The 27,917-nt window shown below is 34.9% G+C and overlaps 1 protein-coding gene across 1 annotated transcript in view; it reads left to right on the forward strand.

Annotated features, from left to right (window-relative positions):
• Window positions 1-11,716: 11,716 nt before the first annotated feature.
• The window catches only part of SLC9B1 (solute carrier family 9 member B1), a gene marked incomplete at both ends in the record, with an annotated part of 42,080 nt that continues 25,879 nt past the window's right edge, over window positions 11,717-27,917 (forward strand). Inside the window, 4 exons of the mRNA XM_079711537.1 lie at window positions 11,717-11,785; window positions 14,120-14,258; window positions 25,666-25,836; window positions 27,031-27,173. Coding sequence (XP_079567663.1) covers window positions 11,717-11,785; window positions 14,120-14,258; window positions 25,666-25,836; window positions 27,031-27,173 — 522 coding nt within the window. The remainder of the gene's footprint in view (window positions 11,786-14,119; window positions 14,259-25,665; window positions 25,837-27,030; window positions 27,174-27,917) is intronic.

A 27,917-nucleotide genomic window follows, 5' to 3' on the forward strand; every position in this document is an offset into this window, starting at 1 on the left:
CATACATGATATTTATGTAAAATGTGAAATTCCCAAGCAGTGTGTATCGGTATTCTGTCACCCTGTTTGTTTTACAGTGGGTCTGTAAGGGAATAGAAGCAGAGCCTTAAAACTGATAAAGGCATTAGATCATCTAACATCCTCCCTACCCCATTTTATAGGTTTGGAATTGAGGTATTTTGGGAGTCAGCATCATCAACCTTCTGATTCCAAACAGTCTGGGGTCTACAAGCTTGTGGACAGCATGCTATTAACTTCTTCCACCTGGTGGGGCCTTTAGTATCTGCAAACAACTCAAGGATATGGCTCAGAATATTATCTATAGCCTTTGATGAGGAACTAAGGGTCCTTGACTTTGTTTTATGGCTAAACTGATTATTTTGTCTTGCTTGGCTGTTTTCCTCTGTTTCTGCATTTTCTCACTTCTCTGATTAAATATGCTCTTTGGAACTTGGGGAAGGCCTAGGAGGCTAAAGGTTTTCTACAAATAAGAAGTAGGGGGTGGTCTGCCCCTGGGAAGGCCCCGCAGGGTCCTGCTTGGTTTCACTCCTAACAGAATACATTCACTGTAACCAATAGACACTTGGATTACCACAGTTACTCCTGAATTACACAGGAAGGCTTTTGCTTGTATCAAGTATATTTCAAGTAATTGTATAGAGCTGTTAACAAGATGTTTTTCTAGCAAGAAATTGAAGCCCCAAAAAACCAATTCTTAAGAGAAAGATAAAATTTGTTAGTTTAATTTAATCTACATTTTAAATTACAAAATTTATATTATGTTAAGGAAATAGGCATTTTAAAAATTAGTCAGATAGAGAAAGAGGTGTCCAGGGAGAGCGAGAAGTCCAAAGGAAAATAAAGATAAGGAGATATCTAGAGCAAAGAAGAAAGCAGACAGGCACAATATTAAAAAGGGGGTAAAGCGGCTGTGGGGAGAGAACTAAGGCCCATGTATTCTGCCTAGTCTGCTTCTAATCCCTACGTTACTCAAGTATTTGGTTTTTCCTCTTCAACTTCCCCCATTAAAGTTATGCGCAAAGTCTATCCTAGTCAGAGTCCTAGTTCTTCAAAACTTCCACTCTTTAAGTTTTTGTTCTATAGGAGCAGAACTGTTTTCTAAGTTATCCTGTTAATTTCTTATCTGTCTTTACAGCATAATCATTAAGGATCTTACTCATTTTATAATTTGTTTCCTTTTTCTTAATGTATTTGAAATGCTTATGCTAGTTGTTAGAATCTCTTACTTTTCTATCAAAGATGCCCTTCTTGTTAACCATGCAGAATGTTTTTGTTTTTGTTGTCATTTTGAGTATCTGGCATTTTTTATTCTCAGTTTATTCCACAAATATTTATTGAGTGCCTGCCATTTACGAGGTACTGTGTAGATCAAGGGTAAAAAATAAAAACAAAGAAGACACATATAGTCCCTGCTATCCTGAAGTGCACAGGCTTCCAGCTCCATCCAAGTTAGCATAAATCCACTACAACATCTTTTTCACTGCTCACAACCCAAAACTCTGGATAAAATGCAAACAGCAACTACCTGAGGACTCAGAAAAGTAAACAAAAGCAAGTAGATTGTGAAGGAGAGTTAAAACTATTAGGGTAAGTTTCTCTTGCTCTTGTGGCTTTAACCTGAAGGTAGGCCCCAGTCATTCAGCTATGCAAGGCCCACACAGGAGGCCAAAAACTACAATAGAAAACCTATTTTCTGGCCTGAAGATCTGGGGAAATGGACCCTATAGTCCAAAGCGAGTGTGAGGAATCATTGTTATTGCTGTTGTTTTCCTTTTGCGGCTTTTCCCCAAGGGCTGGCACTGTTTATGGAATTATGGACAGCTAAAACTCAGAGAAAAGCCCCATCTTCTGACTAGAGAAACGACAGAAAGAGACCTTGAGAGAAATAGAGTTGGGAGGAGGTGTGGATTCGGGAAAGGAGAAAGCTGAAGAATGGGGTTCCTTAATTCTGTGCATGAACCCAGCCAAGTGTCTTGGGTCACCTCCAGCTATGCATGCATGAGACAGGCCCAAAGCAGCATCACAATGGCTTTAAAAACTGAAGTAATATTAAGAAACAAAACAAAACAAAACATTGCTCAAGTCACTAACCCCTCAGTGGCTTCATGGGACAAACCAAAGGCAGCACAGCAAAGGCTTTGGAAACAACTGAGATTGGAACCAATAGCCACAGAAACTAAGAGAGAGCTTATGATCTACACCAACTCAAGTTGATTGCCTGCTAAAACAAACAAAAAATAAATATTCCTCAGAGGATTTTAGTAGGACCCAGAGTCTATGCAACAAAATATCCATGATATACTCCGGAAGTACTTGACATACAAAGAACCAGGAAATGATTGTCTTAAGGGAAAATAAAATCATCAGTGCCAGCCAAAAATGACACAGGTGTTGGAATTATCAGACAGATGTTGAAGCAGCTATCTTTCATGTGGTAAAGATAAGCATAGTCATAATAAATGGAAAGATACTCATTCACAGCAGAAAAATAGAAACAGTAAAAAAGAAGTAAGTAAAAATTTTTGAACTAAAAAATACAGTATCTGGGGCTTCCCTGGTGGCGCACTGGTTGAGAGTCCGCCTGCCGTGCAGGGGACACGGGTTTGTGCCCCGGTCCGGGAAGCTCCCACATGCCGCGAAGCGGCTGGGCCCGTGAGCCATGGCCGCTGAGCCTGCACGTCCGGAGCCTGTGCTCCGCAACGGGAGAGGCCACAACAGTGAGAGGCCCGCGTACCGCAAAAAAAAAAAAAAAAGTATCTGAAATAAAACATTCACTGGATGGACTCAATAGCAGAATGGAAATGGACTAGGAAAGAATCAATGAACTTGATGATAGATAAATAGAAATCATTCTCACTGAAAAACAGAGTGAAAGACTGAAAGCTAAAATGCACAGAGCCTCAAGGACCTGTGGGACACTATTATGGAGTCTACAGCCTAATGAGACAAACACAGTAAACAGTCACTCTAATCAATACATGACTACACACTGAGATAACTGCTCTGAAAAAAATGATCAACATTCTATAAGAACATAAAAAACTGGACCTTACTTAGTCTATGGGCAGTGGTGATGTCATAAATATTTCTCCGAGGTCCTTGAGCTGAGGGATTAAAATGGAGTTAGCCAAATGAAGAGGAGGTTGGTGGAGAGTATTTCAGTTGGAGGGAAAAGCAAGTATTAAGGCTCTGCAGAAGGAATCTAGCAGCTTCAAAGAACTGTAAGAACATCAGAGTGGCTAGGAATGAAAAAAATGAATGGGGAATGGTATGAAATTAGGCTTGAGAGGGACCCATGGACTACATTGTGCAGAATCCTGTAGGATTATCATTGCAATTAACTGGATGTTTATTCATATATTGATATCTTAATCCCCAAAATGATGGTATTAGGAGGTGGGACCTTTGGAAGATAATTAGATCATGATGGTAGAGTTCTTATAAAAGGGATTAGTACCCTTATATAAGGGACTCCAGAGAGCTCTCTAGCTGTCTCTTTGTCATATAAGGATACAACGAGAAGTCAGCAGTCTGCAACCCAAAAGAGGGCCTTCACCAACCATGCTGGGATGCTGATCTTGGACATCCAGTTTCCAGAACTGTGAGGAATAAATTTCTGTTGTTTATAAGCCACCCAGTATTTGGTACTTTGTTGTAGTAGTGAACACAGCCATGTTAAATATTTTTGTCTTTATCCTAAAGCCAGTAAGGGGTATTGGGGCACTAAACCAGTGAACTGAAGTGAGGATTGAGGGCAGAACCTTCATGACCCCCAACTTTTAGCAGTTGATGAGAGAAGATGAGTCTGCAAAGAAGACAGGAAAAGAATAAGAAGAAAGATGGGGGGTGGGGTAAGAAAGTGGTTTAATAAGAGTGAAAAGAAGAATGTTTCATCATGTCATATGTTCACTTGTGGATTATTTACGCCCTTAAGTAGAATTATTTTGTGGAGTGAAAGGAGTAGAACCTCAAGTGGCAAACATTGATGAGTGAGTGGTTTGTGAGGAAAAGAAGACTGTGGTGAGAACCATCAACTGTGCAAAAAGTTTATTAGTAAAGGGAAGGAGCAGCTGAATGGGGATGTGAGTTTCTAGGAAACTTTTATTAAGATGAACTCATTTAAACGTCGTTGGGAAGGATCTAGTTGAAAGGAAGTGGGAGAGGAGGAATAGTTGATACAGGCAGAGAAGGATCATTGATGATATAAAATTCTTGAGAATAGAAGAAGGAATATAATTCAAAATACAAGTACTCTGCTTGCCTTAGGAGGAAGGACACTTCCTTTAATGTAAGAGGGAGAGAAAGATTTGTAATGCAAGTTGGAGGTAAGGTTATCTACTGAGAATAAGGGGTTATATGTGGAGCCACAGTAGTAAATGAATTACCCAAGTCTATGTTTAAGACTCAGAAGGATTACAAACTTGGGAGACAGCTCTTCATGTCTTTGGTGAATAATGGAATGGAACCAAGATAAGGTCAGTAAATAACAGTGACTAGAAGAGGGAGAAAGCGGTATTGTCAAACTATACAAGCTTCAAAGAGGCAAGGTTTTTAAAAAGTAATGTATATAAATAGCGGTTGTCAGAAGGAAGTAAGCAAATAAACAGCTATTATGAAAGAGGACTGTAAGGGAAGTAGTATGCTTAAGGGAAGGGCTTGGTTTCAGATAAGACACAGAATTTGAGAGAATGCTCTGAAGAGGTTGAGAATATAAGAGGTTGAGAGTTTGATAATTCTAGCAGAAGTTCCAGAGTGCTCAGTGAAAGGGGTTGGAAGGTAAGAGGCATATACAGAGATCTTAACACCTTTATAATTGATTTCCAATGAGCTCTTTCTAAATAATCTTAGCCTTCTCTGACTTATTCATTATTTACACCCTATTTTCAAGTTTTTCCTAAGGCCCTTATTTTTAATACTTTCTTTTCTAAAATAGACAAACCAAAAAGTTAGATAGATACTTGATAGATTTTCTTTTCTTTTTTAAAAACAGATTTAAGTTATAATGGCCATTTTCTAAACGTTAGCATCTAAACCCTGTGAGAGCTTTGTCTATGTCTGACACAGTGTCTGATATATTATAAGCACTTTAATTTTAAGAGTGTGGGCTCTGGAGCCAAACTGCCTGATTTTGGCCCCAGCTCCTTTATTTATACCTTTGTGACCTTGGAAAAGTTACCCAGTTGTTACAGGAAAGCGTAGACAGTAGGAGTGAACCAAGGGGAAGTAATGTATCTCTGACCTGGGAAAAACAATGAGGGTATCGTAATTTGTCGGGGGCATCATCTAAGGCAAAATTCCTAGAGAACTATTCCCTAGGAACCAGAACAAATTGAGGTAAAACTGAGTGTTACAAATCTATCTCAACTGAGCTCAGTCTCTGATTTCCTTAAAGTGATTAGCACTCCCCCCCACCACACATTTCTTTCTGGAAGAAGATAACATTTGGAGACTGTATCATTTCTTATACATGTCAAGTTTTCAATAAAAATTATTAGCCATGCTAGCTTTTAGGCAATACTTTATGACCACAAACCAAGACAGAAAATTGAAAATAGAAACATGTTCAAAGATGACCCAGATTTTTGAGTTAGGAGACGAAGATGTTTAGATGACTATGATTGTAAGAACTAAAACTGTAAAAGTCTTTGAAGAAAAAATAGGGGGAAAGCTTCATGACTTTGGATTTGGCAATGATTTCTTGAACGTTACACCCAAAGTACAGGCAAAAAGAAAAAAATAGATGAATTGGACAACATCAAAATTAAAAACTTTTGCACATTGAAGGACACTATCAACAGAGTGGAAAGGCAACCCACAGAATGAAAGAAAGTATCTGCAAGCCAGATATCAGATAAGTGATTAATAGCCATAGTATTTAAAGAACCCCTACAACTCAACAACAAAAAACAATCTAGTTTTAAAATGGGCAAAGGACTTGAATAGGCATTTCTCCAAAGGAGATATATGAATGGCTAATAAACACATGAAAATATTCTCAACATCACTAATCATTAGGGAAATGCAAATCAAAACCACATTGAGATACTGTTTCATACCCATTATGATGGCTATTAACAAAAAAACAAAATAACAGGTGTCAACAAGTGTGTGGGGAAATTGGAACCCTTGCACATGGCTGATGTGAATATAAAATGGTATAGTCACTGTGGAAAACAGTATGGCAGTTCCTCAAAAAATTAAATGTAGAATTACCATACGATCTAGCAGTTCTCCTTTGTACATACACATGAGAATTGAAAGCAGACTTTGAACAGTTATTTGTACATCCATGTTTATAGCAGCATTATTCACAGTAGCCCAAAAGGCGAAAACAACCCAAATGTCCATCAACAAACGAAGGGATTAAATTCATAGCTTTTGCCCAGTCCTAAGGTAGAATTCCATGTTTCCATTGCATTCTGGTACTTGGATGTGACCACTGGCTTCAAACTCATCATCTTCCCCTGCCACTGAGCAGCCCTGGCTTCATCTCTCTCTAGTTGTATGACCCTGGGAAAGCTACTGACCCTCCAGTCCTCGGAGTCCTCATCTGTTCAATGGGGGGAGGGGGTGGTGATATGAGGAAAGCAGACACATATCATGTATGTAGTACCTATCTCGGAGTCTGGTACATTGTAAGCACTAAATATATGATTGTACTTATTCATTCAGCATCTATTCATTCATCAGCACTGGTTTTAATTAATTCCACAATAGGAAGCATGGATGTAGTCCTAACCCACTACTTGCAGGCTAATTTTCCAGGAAAACGATCATCTCCCACTAAATCGAGTAAATAAGATGCTACAGTATGGCTGTTTCCTTTGCATTTTATGTTGGTGTATTGCCATCTAGTGGACAATGCACAGGTTACAAGCAAAAGAGGGAAAGGGCGCGCAGAGAAAGGCGATAATCCTAAAAGAAATATTTACCGTGCAGATTGCTCCATAGCATTGTTGGATTTCAACAACTATCTGAAAAACATAAATAACAAGATGTGTTCTGAATATAAAATAAATTGTAAATGAACACTATAGTATGTTACCAGCTTATAATCTTACAATCTCTAACTTGTTCTAAGCAAAATAAAAAATTAAAGAATCAGCATTCTTTCCTGCAACTGACCGCTTTTCTCCATTTGAATTCTCCATGCCACATATTGGATGGGAATCTAAATCATAAGGAAGCCACTCAACCAGGGGTTAGACCTCCTGACTTCTCTACCTTTAACTAGCTAAGCAATTCTGTTTTCCTTTCTGAGTATGTTACCATTATGGAGTGCTTACCATATGCTTGGGACTATGCTGAATATTTCATTTGGATTATCTCACTTAATCATTAAATTATTAATAGTGAACCACTAAAAAAAAGACGAAGGGGTAAACAAAATATGGTATACACATACAATGGAATATATTATTCAGCCTTAAAAAGGAAGGAAATTCTGATACATGTTACAAAATGGATGAATTTTGGAGACATTATACTAAGTGAAATAAGCCAGATGCAAAAAGACAAATATTGTATGATTCCATTTATATGAGGTACCTGGGGTAGTCAAATCATAGAGACAGAAGGTAGAATGGTGGTTACCAGGGGGTTTCAGGAGGGGAGAATAGGGAGTTATTGTTTAATGGATACAGAGTTTCAGTTTGGGATGATGAAAAAGTTCTGGAGATGGACAGTGGTGATGGTAGCTTAACAATGTGAATGCACTTAATACCACTGAAATGCACTCTTGAAAGTGGTGAATTTTATGTCATGCATATTTTATCAAAATAAAAAAATTTTTAGTAACTATAATATCAGTCAAAGAGAGGGAAAATATACTATCTTCAAAGGAGTCATGGTAAGAATGATAATTAAATTCTTAACAGAAATTATGGGAGCCAGAATGCAATGGAACATTTTTTAAATGCTTACAGAAAATAACTTCTAGACTAGAATTCTGTGTCCAGTGAGAATACCCTTCAAAAGTGAAGGTGAAATTAGCACATTTCAGACAAATAAATAATGAAAGGGTTTATTGTCAACAGATCTATAGTAAAAGAAATACTGAAAACAGACAATACCAAGGTCATCAAGGATATTGAGCAACTATAAAGACAGGTTACAACCAGTGCAGTAAAGAGAGAAAAGGAGATTAAATGCATAAATAAAACTTGTATACTTAGAAAATCCAAGAGAATCTACAGACTATTAGAATAAAGTGAACTTATTAAGGCCTGCATATAAAATAAATAAACAAAACTTACTTGTATTTCTGTATATCAGCAAAAACAAATAATGAATTTTTTAAATGATACTATTTTGGTAACATCCAAAAAAGCATCAATGCCTAGAAATAAGCCTACCTAGAAATAAGCCTAATGAAAGATGTGCAAGACCTCTAACTTCAATTTAGAGGTCTACAAAACATTATTAAAATAAAGAAAATCTAAATAAGTGGAAGGATATACAATGTTCAAGGATTGACATACTGTTAAGATATCAAGTTCTCCCCAAATTGATCTGTAGATTCAGTACAATTTCAGACAAAATTCCAGCAGGTTTTGTGTGTGTGTGTGTGTATTTGTGAATTGACAACTTGATTCTAAAATTCATATGGAAATACAAAAAGCCAAAGAGTCAGTCCAACTCTATCAACACCTATTATATAAGCACTAATGTAGTGTTGGCATAAGGATAGAAAAATAGGCCAGTGGACCAGAACAGAATCCAAAAATAAATTCACATATATGTGGTCACCTTATTTACAACAAAGGTGACCCTGAAGTGCAATGGGTAAAGGATGGTCTTTTTAAATTAATGGTGCTGAGTCAATCAGATATCGTATGGGAAAAAAATCAATTTTTATCTTTTTCTCACACTATACATAAAAATCAATTCCAGATGGATCATAGACTTAAATGTAAAAGGCAAAACACTAATGCTTCCAGAAGAATATGTAAAGAGATATCTTTATGATCTCAGGGTTGGCAAAGATTTCTAAAACAATAAAAACTCCATCCATAAAGGAAGATGAGAACAAATTGGACTAAATTAAAGTAAAAACTTCTGTTCATTCAAAGACATCATCAGAGTGAAAATGCAAGCCACAGAGTAGGAGATGATATTGGCTATTTATATATTCAAGAAAAGATCCATTCTAGAATAAATAAAGAACTCCCAACAAATCAATTAGAACAATACAGGCAATACATTTTTTTTAATGAGCAAGAGATTAAACAGATACTTTACTAAAAAGGATATTTAAATGGCCAATAAATATATGAAATATATTAGTCATCAAGAAAATGCAACTTAAATCCATAATGCAGTATCACCAGAATAACTAAAAGGAAAAAGACAGATGATGCCAAGGTTAATAAGGATTTGAATAATACTAAAGAGTATTTGGTTCAAATTCCAACTATGCTACTTGCCAGCTGTGTGACTTTGGGAAAATTACTTAAAATTCCTGGGTCTCAGTTTCAACATCTGTAAAATAAGGATAATAATAGTAAATAATTCATAGAGTGTGAGAATCGAATGAGATAATTCCTGTTAAGTGTTTAACAGTCCAAGTTGTGTCAGCTGTTATTATATCATTTAATCCTCACAATAACCAATAAATTACGCAATATTATATCATTATTTTACAGATAAGGAAATTGAGGCCTAGGGAAATAAATCACTTCTATCTCAGCTTCAAAGTTCTTGCTTTTAGTTACTATGCATACCACCTACCAATTCCACTTTTGGCAAATATGTAAAGAGAGTTTTGAGTAATTGCCAGGCACAAATATTGCTTGACACAGTATCAAGCTTCTCTTATAGCTCCTAACCTATTAAATTTATTATTCAGACCCCTTATCTAGGTTTTCAAGCTCTAATGCACTGTTTGCTCCCCTGGATCCCAAGTCCTGCCATCCTAATCATGACATAGTTGCAGATTTTAAAATATGCTGCCTGGTTTCTTGATGTCTCTCCTTGTATGATTCTTTTTTTTTTTTTTTTTTTTTTGCGGTACGCGGGCCTCTCACTGTTGTGGCCTCTCCCGTTGCGGAGCACAGGCTCCGGAAGCGCAGGCTCAGTGGCCATGGCTCACGGGCCCAGCCGCTCCGCAGCATGTGGGATCTTCCCGGACCGGGACACAAACCCGTGTCCCCTGCATCGGCAGGCGGACTCCCAACCACTGCGCCACCAGGGAAGCCCTCCTTGTATGATTCTTGATGTTATGTTTGCATGATCCTAGTCCATCTGCCTAGTTATGACTCACAATTTGTCCTCATTCAAGTCGCAGTTGAAAGGTCCCCTTGACCACTGTGACATCATGCTGGTTTATTTTCTTCAGTATTTAATTGCAGTCTGAAAATATTGTTTATTGTCTTTCCCTTCCCCCCTACAAGAATATAAGCTCCATGAGAGTAGAAACGTATATTCCCGTTTTGTTTTGCTGCTTTTATCTTCAGAGTCCAGAAGAGTAGGCATTCAGAACTTACTGAGTGGGTGAACTTTGTGCCCTGACTCTTGTGTACTGGAGTTCAGATTTTTTCATGGTGCTAACCCTCAGCCTATCCCTTCAGAACCTGACACAGCTTACGTGATTCACCCACATTCCTTGTTCATAGGGCTTACTAACACTTAGCTTCTGGTCTAACAGCTAATAGGTAGTCATTCTAATAATTCTGATATTTCCTTTAACTAAAATGGAGTTTTACTTTAAAAGGACTTAGAGATCTAATTTTTTCATCAAATTTTAAAAAAATAAATGTTATTTTCTGTTTTAGTATCATAAATTCAGTTATGATTCCTTATAGGATTTTACACACTAATATTTTACTTCATAAAGTGAGACAATATATGTAAGCACCCAGCATATGGTAGGTACTCAGCTGTTAATGTACCTTTTCATTAAAAACTTTCATTATTAAAATTGCTTGTCTTTTAAAAAAATATAGATACTTGAAGCACATTATTATCAAGTACTTAAAAATTAAAACTTGAAATCTTTAATTTTGTCCTCAACAGTAACTCAAGAATTGAAAGATATTTTTAAGGCAAAGATACTCTCCCTCTACTCAAAGGCAGCAAAGATCACAGAGAAGGTAGAAACAACAGATATTTTAAAATAAATGTTTCCAGAACTAATTCTCCTCTTGATATGGTTCTAGTTCACTGTTTTTTCCTAGTTCATTCTTATTCAAAATAAAACCTATTTTATTTTACTTAAGTGTTGAACCCACAGACCTTTCTAATGGACCATGTATAAAGACAGCATGCGTATAGATGTAGTTTTAATGTAGTTGATCGCATTTCATTTAAAATTTTTTTGAAGTCTCTTATGTAGGAGTTGACTGACTAGAGTAAATCAATGATGGAAATTAGCTCAAACATATTAATTCAGTGCATGAAATAAAGAACTAAGTTTTCTGATATATGCTTTTAGGATATGGCCCAGGAGTATGAACTACTGAGAAGTATTAAATTGTTTTGTGATAATGATTTTTAAAATTTATGCACATGACTTTGGTTAATAACTTTAAAATGAATATTTGGACTGTTTTTACTATAAAGATATCTGACTTGACTGTGGTGAAACTTTATGCTAAAAAATTATTTAAAAATTAATCCCACCTAACCGTGTTTGTTTTCAGATGGACTTATAGTCCTTTTTTTTTTTCTTTCTTTCAAATTACTTTTAAACATTAGTATGTACACCACAGATCCAAAAAATGAACATTTGGAGGATAAAAACATCCAATCATCTACAACTCCTCAGGTAAAAATTAAAACTATATTGTAACATATGACATGAAAACAATCTGATGCTAAAATTTATTTTTAAAGTTTACTTAATAGGTTTTTTTATATGTTTGGTTTAAAAGTGAGAAGTGGTCATTTTATACTATGAAACCATAGAAAATGAATTCATAGCCCTATACTTATTGAATGTGAAAGATATCCATAACATATTGTTAAGTAAAAAAGCAGGTTATCGAACACTAGTATATTTACATTTTTATTAATAAATAACACACATACTCTCTCTTCCTTTCTCAGTCTCCCTCTCTCTTTTACATACATGCACACATTTCTAGATAAATATATATCAATATGTTAGCAATGGTTAACTCTGAATAGTGGGATTTGGAATGACTTTATTTTTTCCTGCTTATCTTTATTTTTTGTTTTTCTAACATGATCATGTGTTATCTGGGTATTTAAAAAATAAATGATTCATGCTAAAAAAAGTGATTATTTTAAAATAGCTAGTTTTAATATGGCCCAAGAAATGGGCAAAAGGAATGAAAACATGGAAGAGGTGACTATAGATTATTTTGGAACCAAAGAGGCAGATTTTAGGAATAATGAAAATTTGGCTTACTATTTCTTGCCATGTCCAGAATAAAGTTAGTAGTTTAGAGTATAAGAGGTAAAGAAAAATCTAAATTAATTAAAATGTTGTGCTGTACATTCAAAGGAGACCCAGGTTTTTATTTTTGCAAGTATGTAGAGTAAGTCATTAGACCTTTTGTTGACCTAGTTTTACTAAATATTAATCGCTCATAATTAGAATTATAAATTGTTTATTTTTATTTTGTTCCTCTCTTTTTTTTTTTTTTTTTTTTTTTTTTTGCGGTACGCGGGCCTCTCACTGCTGTGGCCTCTCCCGCTGCGGAGCACAGGCTCCGGACGCGCAGGCCCAGTGGCCACGGTTCACGGACCCAGCCGCTCTGCAGCATGCGGGATCCTTCCGGACCGAGGCACGAACCCGCGCCCCCTGCATCGGCAGGTGGACTCCCAAGCACTGCGCCACCAGGGAAGCCCCTAAATTGTTTATTTTTTAAATAGAAGTTTCTACAGTTCTTAAGGGCCAAAAAAGTCCTTTTTTAAAAATGTTTAAAATATTCACCATTGATTCTAATTACTTTATCTGTAAAGACTTCATCTTACTCTATGTAAATTTATTATAAATTCTGAAATAATAAAACTTAAAATAATATGGTTTTATTGTATATGACCTTTCACCCACCCTAATCAAAACTCACCTTTGTGTCTTTACCCTGGACCTTTTGTATAGTGACAGACTTTCCAGAAAAAGGTCTCTATATCAGAACTCCAAAAGATTAATCATGATTCAGTTTAAAGAACTTTGATTTTAAAGAGCTACATAATTCGTTTACACCAGCTGCTATGGCGCCTCTGTCTCCCTAGTCATTAAATGCTTCCTCTTCCTTTCCTTAATCTGTCCAAGCTCTCTAGCCTTTGTTACCATTTCTTGTGACAATGGGATGTTCTCTCTCCACTGCACTCAAAAATATTATCAATACACTCAAAGCGTTGGCCTGCATGTCCACACACGTACATGCATGTGCGCACACACACATGCATCATGATAACAGCAAGGATGTTTGAATATCGCTATTCCGTGGTTAACCATTCTGTTCTGTTTCTTTTTAATCTTTTGTTTTGGTTTGGTTTTTACCTTGGGAGAAGCCTTTCAATATTCTCACAAACTAAAGGTGTCTTTTTTCCCCCTAAATCAGCAGTTTCATTATTAGACTAACTACCATTAAATACTGGAAGATTGAGGTATACCCATAAACCATCTAAATATGTTATCTATAAATAGTAGTGGAAAAAGCATGAACCTTGAATTTCTGAAAGCTTGATCTGCTTTTTTCTCATTTTTCTTTGTTATATAATTTTTCAAATGAAATGAATCCAAGTTAAATTATATTTCACCTCCTTTCCAATTTAGTTGCATTTTAATTCTACAAAAGTTTTGTTGAATGATCTTTGGGAGTTAGACTAAGTAGGGACAGTTTTAATTATTCTGCCTGCACTATAGGCGCACTTATTCAGTATACATAAATCACAACTGAATATGGCAGGGAGGCAGGTCTACAAAAGGCTAAATCAAGGTGCCCTACAAAATACACTGTTGTTACCTCCCCAAATACCTATTGATATAGAGCATGAATATTATTTTGTATGTATAATTCTCCATGTTCACAGTAATAATATGAATTTAATTATGAAATTTGGTTGTCTTTTACATTCATAAAATTGTACAAGTATATTTCTTAAAAGACTCTTGTTTTTCCTTCAGATCCTCAAAGCTAGTGATACTAATGAACATGAAGAAACTAAGGAAACTGTCTTGTCAAAAACAGAGGAAACAAAACCACAGATGGAAAAGAAGTGTTCTTGTCCTCCACAAGGAGTGCTGAATAAAACTATTACAAATGGTATGTGAAATAAGATATGTAAATGGATAGAAAATGAGAAATATATTTGATAAGTATTAAAATACAAGCCAACAAAAACACTGCTTAATCTATACACTCTAGATCAGATGAGCAGCCCTATTTACAAGCAATATGTGGACAAAGAAGAAATAGTTCCTTAAATCTGTCAAAAATAATAATTGCTTAACAGATCTATATTTTAATGTTTTTCATGACTTTTTATGTTAAATTTTGGAAATTAGAAACAGAAGTGATAGAAAGATTTTTATTTAAAACCTACTTTTGACATTTAGTTTTAAGTAGCTAGAAGGAATATTATACTTCTGCCAATATTAAGGTTCTTATTTAAATTAAACCCCAAATTTTATGCTGTCTTAAAGAGTTGTGTAGAACTTGCTTTCCCACTAAAATTTTAAAGCATCTCATTGTCACCAAATATTTATAGAAGGTTTTTTTCCCCTAGATTTCTATATGATTAAACTTGAGAGTGAGAATGACCTCTAGAAGTACAGATCTCACAGAGAACAAAAATTAGATTAGAATATGATGAAGGATTAGTATTTGAAGTTTACATTGTTTTTCTTTGCTGCTTGCTAACTTTAAACTGAAAATTTTATTAATTGATGTAGTAAATTCATTTAGCAAAAGTTGCTTTTTAATTAAAATCAGTATTTTTAAGGCCCTGAATCTAAAGTAAACTTGAACATCTGCCAATGTAAGTGACTGGACTCCTTTGTAAATATAACTTCTGCACATAGGTCTCACATACACATCCCCATGACCTTATTTAGGGGGCAGTTTCTATACAGCAGTTGTTAGAAGTAGGGCCGGTGCATGTGGAAGAGAGGGAAATGTATTGGTCACCAAAGATTATCCATTGAGGTTGAGGACTGTGGTTTGCTCAGGAACTATTTGAGGAGTTTTATAACAACAAACTTTGATACTTGTAACTGGTTTCCCCCTTTGTTTCCCTTCATTTTTGATTTTGCGAATTTAGAGAAATTCATAGGAAAAGGAGCTTCATGTTTCTATCTTGAGGGTCTATATTCTTGTACTCTCTTTTTCAATCTGTCTCTCTGTCTCTCTCCCTCTCACATACACACCCTATTTTCAAACTAAACAAACTCTTAAAAGAGTGTATACTCTGGATAATACAAAGAAATAGAGCTGCAGTTTGTCAACAAGTCATGTTTAATTCAGCAATCCTGCAGTGTACACAGGTTAAATTAAATAAGAAATCTAAACTTTCAACCACATGTAGAAATCAGTCTCATCACTTTTAATCACACTGTTTATATCTTACTTGGAGGTTGGCTTCCCTAAATGCAAAGAAATGGATACTCTAGGGCAATAAGTTTAGGTTTTAGGCTATTACTCCTTTTTTGTTTCTTTTTAGTTTACTTTGAATAAAGGTACTAACTTATTTCCATTAAGTTATTTTTCCTTTAAATAAATGAAAGGGAAGCTTTATTATACATCCAACTAAGATTTTCAAATAATCTTGGAAGCAAATTTCTGCATTAAAGTCTTACCACTAGTTTCATAAAGTAAGCAGTCTTGGAAGTTTAGAGCTCAAAAATTATATCCCAGGCAATCCCAGTTTCTGGTCCAGCATCATCACTCCATCCTTACAACAAATAAAGAGCTGAACAAACTGAAAAATCACCAACTCTCCTTAGTTCCATCAAAGAAGTGAGGTCACAGGGCAAATTACCACCCCCCAAATTAGAGACAGGTTGATACAAAGGATCATAAGTTAGAGCAGAAACCTCTGCGGGAACCAGTAGTGAGGGTAGGAGATTTGTCAATTAGCTGGAAGCTCAGTGTGGGCAAGTCTGAGAGTTAAAAACTATAGGAAGAGCCCAGTCATGGTGTTGGGGGACATCCTTCTGTGAGTTGTACCTCCAAGAGCCATCTGTCAGGGAGAGAGAAATGGTAACCACTGTGAAATACACCAGAGATCCTGTTCTTAATAAAACCTGCCCTCAAGAGAAACTGTTTTATCAGAGTATAACCTTTGAGGACTTTATTAGCCTAACCAACTAAGGAGAAGAGAAATACCCAACTCCAGCCCTGTCTAGCCATACCATACAACCTAAGGGGGTGAAAAAAGAAAAAAGAAAAAGAAACCCTGGAAAGAAGTTGTGAAATTTACAGCCCAGGGCACACAGGCTCACTAAAAGACTGAGGCCTAACCATAGGACTATAGAACTCTTCTTCTCCCCCTACAACTTACCGTCACACTACCATAGGTCCTTTTACCAGAACATCATGTTCCCCTTTAAACAAAAATATATAAAATGTATTAAAAGGCACAAAACACATTTTGAAGAGACAGAGAAAGCATCAGAACCAGACCCAGATATGGCAAGGGAGTTGGAATTATCAGACCATGAATTTAAAACAGCTCTGGCTAATATACTAAAGACTCCAGTGGAAAGGTAGACAACATGTAAGAACAGATGGGTAATGTAAACAGAGAGATGGAAATGCTAGAAATCAAAAACACTGTAACAGAAATGAATGCCTTCAATGGGTTCATTAGGAGACTATGCACAGCTGAGGAAAGAATCTGATCTTGGGGATTTGTCAACATAAACTTTCAGACCACAATGGACTTAAAAGTATAATTTATTAACAGAAAGGCAGCTAGAAAGCCAAAAAATACTTAGAGATTAAACAATATACTTGTAAATAACACATGGGTCAAAAAAGAAACCTCAAGAGACACTTTTAAACATTTTGAATCAAATGAAAATGAAAATACAAGCTATCAAAGTTTGTGAGATGCACTGAAAGCAGCACTTAGAGGGAAAATTATAACATTGAATACATATTTTAGAAAAGAAGAAAGGTATAAAATCAGTTATCTAAGCTTCCACCTTAGGAAACTAGAAAAAGAAGTAAAATAAATTCAAAGTAAGCAAAGGAAAAGAAATAATAAAAATTAGAGCAGATATCAATAAAATTGAAAACAAGAAATAGAGAAAATCAATGAAACCAAAGCTTGTTCTTTGAAAAGATCAGTAAAATTGATTGCCTCCAGCTAGGCTAACCAAGAAAAAAGAAAACATAAATCACTAATATCAGAAATGAGAGAGGGAACATCACTACAGATTCCATGGGCATTAAAATGATAATAAAGGAACATCATAAACAACTCTATTTCCACAAATCTGATAATTTAGACGAAGTGGACCAATTCCTTGAAAGACCCAATCTACCAAAAGGCACACAAGAAGAAATAGATAACCTGAATAAGACTATACCAGTAAAACAGATTGAATCAACCATTAATAACCTTCCAAAACAGAAAGTATCAGACTCAGATGATTTCACATATGAATTCTACTAACTATTTAAGAAAGAAATTATACCAATTTTCTACAATCTCTTCCAGAAGATAGAAGCAGAGGTAAGCTTGCCAACTCATTTTATGAGTCTAGTATTACTTTCATACCAAAACTAAAGACATTAGAAGGGGAAAAAAAACCAATATCTCTGATGAACATAGATGCAGAAATTCTCAATTTGTTGTAATTCTCTATATTAGCAAATAGAACTCAACAACATATAAAAAGAAGTATACTTTACAACCTTGTGGGATTTATCCTTGGTATGCAAGGTTGGTTCACATTTGAAAATGAATTAATGTAATCCATCACATCAGCAAGCTAAAGAAGAAAAATCACATGATTATATCAATAGATGCAGGAAAAGCATTTGACAAAATCCAATACTCATTCATGATAAAAACTTCAGCAAATTACAAGTTCTTTGTCAACTTGACAAAGAACATCAATTAAAAATCTATAGCTGCCATCATACTTAATTGTGAGGAAATAGCTTTCCCAGTAAGATCAGGAACAAGAAAATGATGCCCTCTCTTACCACTCCTTTTCAATATTGTAGTGGAAGTCCTAGCTAATATAGTAAGACAAGAAAAGGGTATAAAAGGCATACAGACTGGGAAAGAAGAAATAAAACTGCCTTTGTTCACAGATGACATGATTGTCTATGTAAAAAATCCAAAGAATCTAGGGGAAAAAATCTCCTGCAACAACTAAAAAGTGAGTATAATAAGGTTGCAGGATACAAGGTTAGTATACAAAAGTCAGGTTTTCTTTCCTTTTTACCAACAATGGACAAATGGAATTTGAAATGAAAAATGTATCACCATTTACACTAGTACTCCCAAAATGAAATATCTTCATATAAATCTAACAAAATATGTACAATATCTACATGAGGAAAACTGCAAAATTCTGAAGAAAGAAATTTAAAAACTAAATAAATGTATAGATTTTACACGTTCATGGAAGACTCAATATTGTCAAGAAATTAGTTCATCTCAACTTGATCTATAGATTCAATGCAACTCCAAATAAAATCCCCACATGTTGTTTCATGGTGTTGACAAATTCATTCTAAAGTTTATATAGATATCGCAAAAGAACAAGAATAACTAACACAATATTGAAGGAGAAAAATTAAAACTTGAAGAACTGACACTACTCCCCTACAAGACTAACTATAAACCTATAATAATCAAGAGAGTGTAATTTGGTGAACAGGATGTAAATATATTAATGGAACAGAATAGAGAGCTCAGAAATAGATACACATAAACATAGTCAGCTGACCTTTGACAAAGGAGCAAAGGCAACCCAATGGAAGAAAGGTAGTCTGGTGCTAGATCTACCGGATATACACATGCAAAACAAATTAATCTAGATCAGACCTTATGCCCTTCATAAAAATTAACTCAAAGTGGGACATAGACCTAAGTGTAAAATGCAAAACTGTGAAACTCATAGAAGTTAACATAGGAGAAAATCTAGATGACCTTAGTTATGGTGATTATTTAAAAACAAAACAAAACAGGAAAGGCACAATCCATGAAAGAAATAATTGATTAGCTGAACTTATTTAACATTAAAAACTTCCACTCTGTGAAAGACAATGTCAAGAGAATGAGCACACAAGCCACAAACTGGGAGAAACTATTTACAAAACACACAACTGATAAAGAACTATACAAAATATACCAAGAACTTTTAGAACTCAACAATAAGAAAACAGGCAACCTGATTAAAAATGGGCAAAAGACCTTAAAAGGCACCTCACTGAAGAAAATATACAGATGGCAAATAAGCATATAAAAATGTTCTCAACATCATATGTCATTAGGGAATTGCAAATTAAAACAACAAAGTACCACTGCATATCCATTAGAATGGCCAGAAGTCCCAAACACTGACACCAGATGCTGGTGAGGATATGGAGCAACAGGAACTCATTCACTGCTGCTAAGAATACAAAATAGTACAGCCAATTTGGAAGACAGTTTGGCAGTTTCTTACAAAACTAAGTGTACTCTAACCATATGATTCAGTAGTCACTCTCCTTGGTATTATTTACACAAATGGGCTAAAAATTTATGCCCACAAAAACCTGCACACAAATGTTTATAGCAGCTTTGTCCATAACTGCCAAAATTTGGGGGCAGGAGGTGCTTACACTGTTTGTTGTATCATACTCCTGTTTTTCTTCCAAACTCTCCATCATCTCCTAAAATTTTTGTTGTTAACAGTACTTTATTGAATTATAGTCAACATACCACAAAGTGCACAGATCTTAAGTGTACACAGCTCAATGAATGTAGGCAAATGTATACATTTGTTGAAAGCCATCACTCATATCAAGGTAACATAGAAAAGTCTTGCAACAGTATGACTTTATTTACCCCTCTTCTGCCCTTGTGCTAGATTTATCATATATTTTACTTCTACATTCTTATTATTTTTGCTTTAAAAAACCAAAAGTCTTTAAGTTTAAAAAAAATTCCCTTGTATTTGTTCACATGTTTACATTCTCTAGTTCTCTACATTTCTTTCTGTCAATCTGGGCTTCCATGTGGGATTCTTTGCCTTCAGCCTAAAAAACTTCCTTAAATGTTTCTTGTTGTGTAATTGTGCTAGTAATTAATTCTCTCAGCTTTTATTTGTCTGAAAATGTCTAATTTGGCCTCTTTAAAAATTGAAGTACATTTGACATATAACAGTTTCAAGTGCATAACATAATGATTTGATATTTGTAAATATTGCAAAATGATCACCACAGTAAGTCTATCATTCATGGTTAAAAATTTTTTTTTAAATTGAGAGCTTTTAAGATCTACTCTTAGCCTATTTTCAAATATGCAATACAGTGTTCCTAACTATAGTCACCATGCTGTACATTACCTCCTCGTGACTTATTTTGTAACTGGAAGTTTGAACCTTTTGACTCCCTTCACCCATTTACCCACCCTCTTACCCTCTGCCTCTGGCAACTGTCAGTCTGTTCTCTACATCCATGAACTTGATTGTATTTTTTTTTAATTCCACATATAAGAGAGATTATATGGTATTTGTCTTTCTCTGTCTGACTTATTTCTCTTAGCATAGTGCCCTCAAGGTCGGTCCATCTATGTTGTAGCAAATGTCAAGATTTTCCTCCTTTTCTATGGCTGAATAATATTTCATTATATATACATATATATACTATATATAGTACTATATATATGTATATGTATCTACCATTTTTAATCCATTTATTCATTGATGAACATTTAAGGTGTTTCCATATCTTGGCTGTTGTAAATAATGTTGCTATGAACATGGGGATGCTTACATCTTTTTGAATTAGTGTTTTCTTTGGAAAAATACCCAGAAGTAGAATTACTGGATCATATGGTAGTTCTAGTTTTAATTTTTTAAGGAACCTCCATTCTGTTTTCCATAGTGGCTACATCCATATACATTCCCACTGACAGAGCATGAGGGTTCCTTTTTCTCCACATCCTTGCCAACATTTATTACTTGTGGTCTTTTTGACTATAGCCTTTTTAACAAGTGTGAGGTGTTATCTCATTGGGTTTTGGGGTTTTTTTGTTTTTTTTGCGGTACGTGGGCCTCTCACTGTTGTGGCCTCTCTCCCATTGCGGAGCACAGACTCCAGACGCGCAGGCTCAGCGGCCATGGCTCACGGGCCTAGCCGCTCGACGGCATGTGGGATCTTCCCAGATCGGGGTATGAACCCATGTCCCCTGCATCGGCAGGCAGACTCTCAACTACTGCGCCACCAGGGAAGCCCTAGGATTGACAGGTTTTTTTTTTTTTTTTTTTTTTTGTACTTCTGAAATGTCACTTCACTGCCTTCTGGCCTCCTTTTTTTCTGATGAAAATGTTGCTATTAATTGTATTATTGTCCCCATATGTAACGAGTCATTTCTCTCTTGCCACTCCCGAGATTTTTGCTTTGTCTTTGGCTGTCTTTGGTTTCATTAAATTTGGAAATTTGGACATTATATTTTCAAATATTTTCTCCCCCTTTATCTCTCTCTCTTCTCCTCCTGGGACTCCCCTTATGCATATGTTAATACTCTTGATGGTATTCCATTGCTATCTGAGGCTCTGTTTATGTTTTTCTTCATTCCTTTTTTCTTGTTGTTCTTCAGATTGATTAATCTCTATTGATCTATTTTCAAGTTTGTTGATATTTTCTTTCACAAGCTCAAATATGCTGTTGAACCTCTCCAGTGAATTTTTCATTTCAGTTGTTGTATGTTTCAATTCTAGATTTTCTTTTATTAAAAAAATGGAAGTTGGCCTGCCTAAAGTTATGGATCTACATTAGATAATCTCTTATAATTTTTTAACTTTAATTTATTTAAACTAAAAACAAAAACAGTTCACCCATTTCTCCCATGCCCATTTTCATTTTAAAGTAAATTTTATCTCTTTATTGATATTCTCTATTAAATGGCACATTTTATCATATTTTAATTATTTTTCATATTTATAATAGCTGTTTTGAACACTTTGTAAATCCAACACCTGGACTCACTCAATGTCTCTTGATTGCTTTTTTCCTGAGTATGTATCATACTTTCATGTTTCTTTGCACATCTAGTAAGTTTGGTTGAAAATTAAACTTTTAATTACACATTATTGCAACTTTGAATTCAATTTTATTTTTTAGGATTTTTGTTGTTATTATTATTGTTGTTTTGGTAATTCACATGTACTTAAACTGTGGATTTTAACCTGCCCCATGGTTTGCAGCAGCCAATGGTTCTTATCAGTTTTTTCTTTGTTTATTTTTTTGTTGTTAGCCTATCTTCCTAGTGGTTTCCCTTTTGTCTGCATAGCTTAGTAGTCACCTAATGATTTGGGAGAGACATTGTGTTCAGGCCAATAAGTCTTCCACCCTCTGCCAGGTGATCTGTAGGTGGGTTGAAGAATGCATTTAAAGTTGCTGCTAGTACTCAGATGTCACATCGTTTTTCACTTTTTGCCGTACTCCTTGAGTCTTCCCTGCATTTGCATACTTGCCCAACTAGCCATGGATATGTAGAGAACTTATTTCAACCATTTGATACCTTTTCATATCCAATATCTCCCAGTCACATTTTTGGCTGGTCTGCCACTTGCCTCAACTTGGACTTCAAACTCAAACTAGCAAAACTGCATGTTTTCTCTGTCCATTCCCAAACCAGTCTGCCACTTCTAGCCAGCAAGGTCATGGGTTTTCTGCCTCCACTCCATATCAAATCCACTCCACCTCCTCTGGCAGGAAAGCTGCTGGTTTTTACTTCCAACTCCGTGCTGGTATAACTAGTTTTTCCCAACTGAGCTGAAGCTGGGGAGAAGGGTGAGAGGAATGGTAGCAATACCAAGCAGGAAGGCCTCAGACTCTCAGTGATCCTACCCAAAACTCTAGCATTTTTTTCAAGAATAAATGCTTCTCAATTTGATAACTGCCTTTGGTCAGTTTTCAAGGTCCTGAAATGGGTGCTTTTATTATTTTATACAGTTTTATATGTAGACTTTTTTATTGAAATAAACTGTCAACTTCTTCATGTTATCATTGTTGGAAATCCCATATCCTACTTATTTTTATATCCCCTGATTTAGCAATTTTGATTGGGTATTTGTTATATAATCAAACACTTGTTTAGACCAACCTACATGTTTACAATGTTTTTTGTTCATTTTTCCTTCCTTAATAGTACTATGTCCTTATTCCTAAAGCATATCTTCTAATAGTTTTTCTGCCAGTAAAAATGGAATATATTCTTAGGTATGTTTGCTTGACAATATCTTTCATTTGTCCTTTTCTTGAATGATAGTTTAACTTGCTGCAGAATTCAACATTGGATATTTTACTTCTGTACTTTGAAGACCTTATTTCATTATCTTCCAGCTTCTGTTGTTGCTGTTGAGAATTGAGAATCTGCTCTAATGTTTATTTCTTTATGACTAATCTGTATTTTTCCCTCTAGATTCTTTAAGACATTATTTTTGTTTTTGGTGATCTGTAGTTTCTCAACATTGTGTCTAAGTATCTATTTTTATTTAATCCTGGTGAGAATTTATTTTACTTCCTGTGTCCAAATCAATACAGAATTGATTATGGTTTTAATCAATTCTATAAATTTGTTAAGCCAATTTTCTTCTCAAATATTGTATCTTTTTCACTCTTTCTATTCTATTTCTGAAATTACTATTAGATATATTTTATATCTTTTCCAAAATCTAAATATCTCATATTTTCCATCTCATTTTTCTTGTTATGCTACACTCTAGGTAATTTCCTCATATCTACCAGTTTACCATATTTCTCTTTTCAGCTGTATCTAGCCTGCTGTTTAAGGTATCTAATGATTTTTTAAATTTCAGTAATTATTTATGGTTTCTTTCTAAATGTTGTATTTGAGTCTTTTACAATGCTTTCAGGTATTTCTTTTCTTATGTCTTAAGTATTTTTTTAATTGTCTTGAGTTTCTTTGAAAATACATATTTTATATTGTCTATCTACTGGTTCTTTTAGCTAAAGTTTTTGGATATCTAAGCCCATTCTTTGTTGTATCTATCAACTTTTGTTCATGGGGATTACTTCTTATTTTGTAAGTTTTTATTATAAATTCAGATTCAGTGGGGTTTTGTCTTTGAGACTTTATGCAGTCTGGAATCAGTAGTGTCTATTAGGGATATTTTGAACTAGCATCTGCCAAGTGCCCTAGGGATAGCTCTATGGGAAGATACAGTTTATGCCAAATTCAGGGTTTGGGGGTTCCTAAACCATACAAATCATGTAAATTTGAGCCCAAAACATAAGTTAGTTGAGGCCTGTATGAATTCTCAGAGGTGATTTTGCCACCCAGAGACTAGCTAAGACAAACAATCTGGTTTGTCTTCTCTCTTTGTCAGTAGAATGATAATTTCTGGTTCATTCTTTTAGTAAGAGTTCAGTCCTTTAAGTACTCCAATTTTGTGGAGTGGTTTTAGTCAGAGAGGAGGGGACAAGAATCTTATTTCTAACTTCCTGCCTTGAGTTTGTCAAAATTCTCCTCTTTTACCCTTGACAGGTTGGTGCCACCAAAAAGGAGTCACAGCTAAAGAATACACTTAAGCTGTTTCAAGGACCTGAAAAAAAATTAGAAATTATGATTCATAGTAAATGAAGGTAGCTATTTAATTTGCAGATGGCAGTTTGCAGTATCACCTTCTGTCCTTTACAGAAATCTATGAATTCCCTCTGTGAGTAGGGACTTTCCTTAGTATGTAGTTGACAGAAATAATATGTATACTACCTTATCATTACTCATCCTGTCCACCTTTACTTTCTATACATAATCTAAGATACTTTACGTTCTCCCAAAGACCAGGTTTACTTTTTTCTCAGCCTTTGTCCCCTTTAATAATTTACACCCAAACATCAACTGAGTTATCCTTTCAATACAAATACTTAGTCTGCTGCCATTAAAAAATGTGGCACACTGTTTGTGACCACCTAGAGGGGTGGGATAGGGAGGGTAGGAGGGAGGGAGACGCAAGAGGGAAGAGATATGGGGACATATGTATATGTATAACCGATTCACTTTGTTATAACGCAGAAACTAACACACCATTGTAAAGCAATTATACTCCAATAAAGATGTTAAAAAAAAATGTGGTACACTGCCACTATGAACTTCAATAAGTTTGAGAACTCTTATCACAACAAATCATCTTATTCCTGGTGAAAAACTACTTTAAAATATAAAATGAAGTAAATCTCTTCATATTGCCATGACATTTAAAAAATGTCATATATTATGAGAAAGCTTAGCACTTTAAAGGATTCACATATAGTTTAAAACTATTTTTTAATAAAAATACTTTTTTTTAGGTTGACAAGGACTTTGGAATATATGTTAAATAGACATTTCTTTAACCACACTAGCAAGCAACATTAGTGTACATTATGTATCATTATATAGGATTGGCTATTAATATATTCAATGAAATCAAATTCCTGTCTTATATGTATATATCTATGTCTATGTAGATATATAGACATGCACCTTTTTATATTTCAGGAGCTATACTTTTTATGATATGGTGTGTAACCTGGTCATTCTCAGGCCCTGAAGTTCTTCGTGATGGAAGTTTATTTGGACTGTTAATTATCTTTTATGGTGCTGTTATTGGTGGGAAACTTTTGGAAATCATTAGAATACCTTCAGTGCCTCAACTTCCCCCTCTTCTTGGTAAGTGAATAATTAGCTCTCATTTTTTTGTCATTGACCACATATAAATTATGACTATATTCTAGACAGAGTGGATATAATTTAGAACTATTTCAATGTAATATGATCTATATAGCTTTTTTATATGTGTACTTATTATATATGTGTATATATAGCTTGTTTATAGAAGTATGTATTCTCTATACACACTCATATTTTTCCTGAAATATATTTTTAAATACTTTAAATATACTCAGTATATGATTCTTGTTGCTTTATCATTTAATAGGACGTTTTTTACTTAACTTTACATATATTGTAGAAAAGGAAAATTTTGAAAAAAACTGAATTTTTCTGTAGATAACCTAATTCAAATACAATTACAAGATTCAAATGTTATAGTGACTAGGGCACCAAAGGTTTTATAGTTTTTGGGTGAGCTGTTTGAGCATCTCCACTATGTATATTCATCGATGCATCATCTGCCTAAACAATGGTACCCCCTATTTCTTCATCACCATTATTATAATTCTCCAGGTAGAGGAAAATTAGTGGAAGACCTTCTATCAGAGGTGTATTATATCTTCTAAGTATTCAATACATTCAAATATTTAGTTACTGTCAATAGAGGTAATCACTCTCGCTTATCTCTAACACCCTTTCTGTGTTCATAACACCCATTCAGCAACTCTTAAGTATTTACTGAATCTTTTTCCCTCCTCTCCAAAATTTCCGCTTTTGTCCTAGCTCAGCCTCTTTGTTTCTAACCATTCCATGGACTAAGGCAGAGCCTTCTATCTGGTCTCTCCTTCAGTTTTATGTCTATCTAATTTGTCAAGACCATCACATAGAAAATACAAGACTCATTATCTCACTTCCTGCCTAAAACTTTCCCATGGTGCCTTACTCTGCCAAAACAGGGGAGGGTAGAGGGTAGGGGTAGCTTTCCATGATCTGGCCCCTCCAGCCCATTCCCCACTCCCATCCTAGTCCTTTATGTTCCACAATACTGAATTGCTTGTTGCACCCCATTGACATATATCATTTCTTATATCCATTCCTTCATTTATGCTGTTTCCTCTACTTGCATGTAACCTGCCCTTCACCAAAGTAGCGAGAGACATAGTGTGTTTGAAGAAGAGAAATTAAACATTTCTGTTTTCTCTCTTGGGAAAATGAACTGAATCAGACATGGTTTATTTTCTTTCTTCTAAGGGATGTTACTGGCTGGTTTTACCGTTAGGGATGTTCCATTCCTCAGTGATCATGTCTATATTAGTAACACAATGTCTTCAACTTTAAGAAACACTGCCCTTACCATTATTCTAGTGCAAGCTGGACTTCGACTCGATCCACAGGTAGATTTCCAATTATACCTTGAGTATAGTTATTTTCAATATTAGAGGCTGGTGGAAAAGAAAAAGAGGCAGAATTTTTCTTACAGCTGTTCCAGGTAGAGCAAAACTAAGACAAAGAACAAAGATTTTGCCGAAACATTGACACCTTAATTTCTACTTCTGGTTATATTACTGATATGAAAATAAATCTCTGTGATATAAGATCTCTATTGGAGGTAATCTTTAATTATTTACATAGAGATAAATGTCCCTTATGCAACATTTGTATCATTTGAGAGTTGTGGCTCTTCTGTGGAGAACTATTTACTTTTCTGTTAACAAAGGATAAGCTCATCCTATAAAAGGTTATTGCTTTTGTTTTGTTTTCTCAGAATGATTAAGAATTTCAATAATATTATTGTTTCACGAATTTTTCCCACAGAACTTGTTCCTGATTATCTTTACATTTTTGTAAAAACTAATCTTTTCAAATATTTCTTAAAATATTACTGTCTAAGGATCATAAATCTACTGGGGTTTTTAAAGATGGATATTCATGAATATACCAGCTATTCAGGATATAACAAATGTGGCAAATATATGACTGGTGGAAGTATCTTAAGAGCATAAATAATTATAGACAGTGATAATTTATTGTATTATCCAGTAGAAAATTTGAACCAATAAGAAAATTTAAAAGTTTTCCCTTTCAGTTAATTACACAGTTTTTAAGTGATTTTCTCTTTTGGCATAATTACTACTGCT

This window comes from Hyperoodon ampullatus, assembly GCF_949752795.1.
Source record: "Hyperoodon ampullatus genome assembly, chromosome: 1".
NCBI lineage: Eukaryota > Metazoa > Chordata > Mammalia > Artiodactyla > Ziphiidae > Hyperoodon > Hyperoodon ampullatus.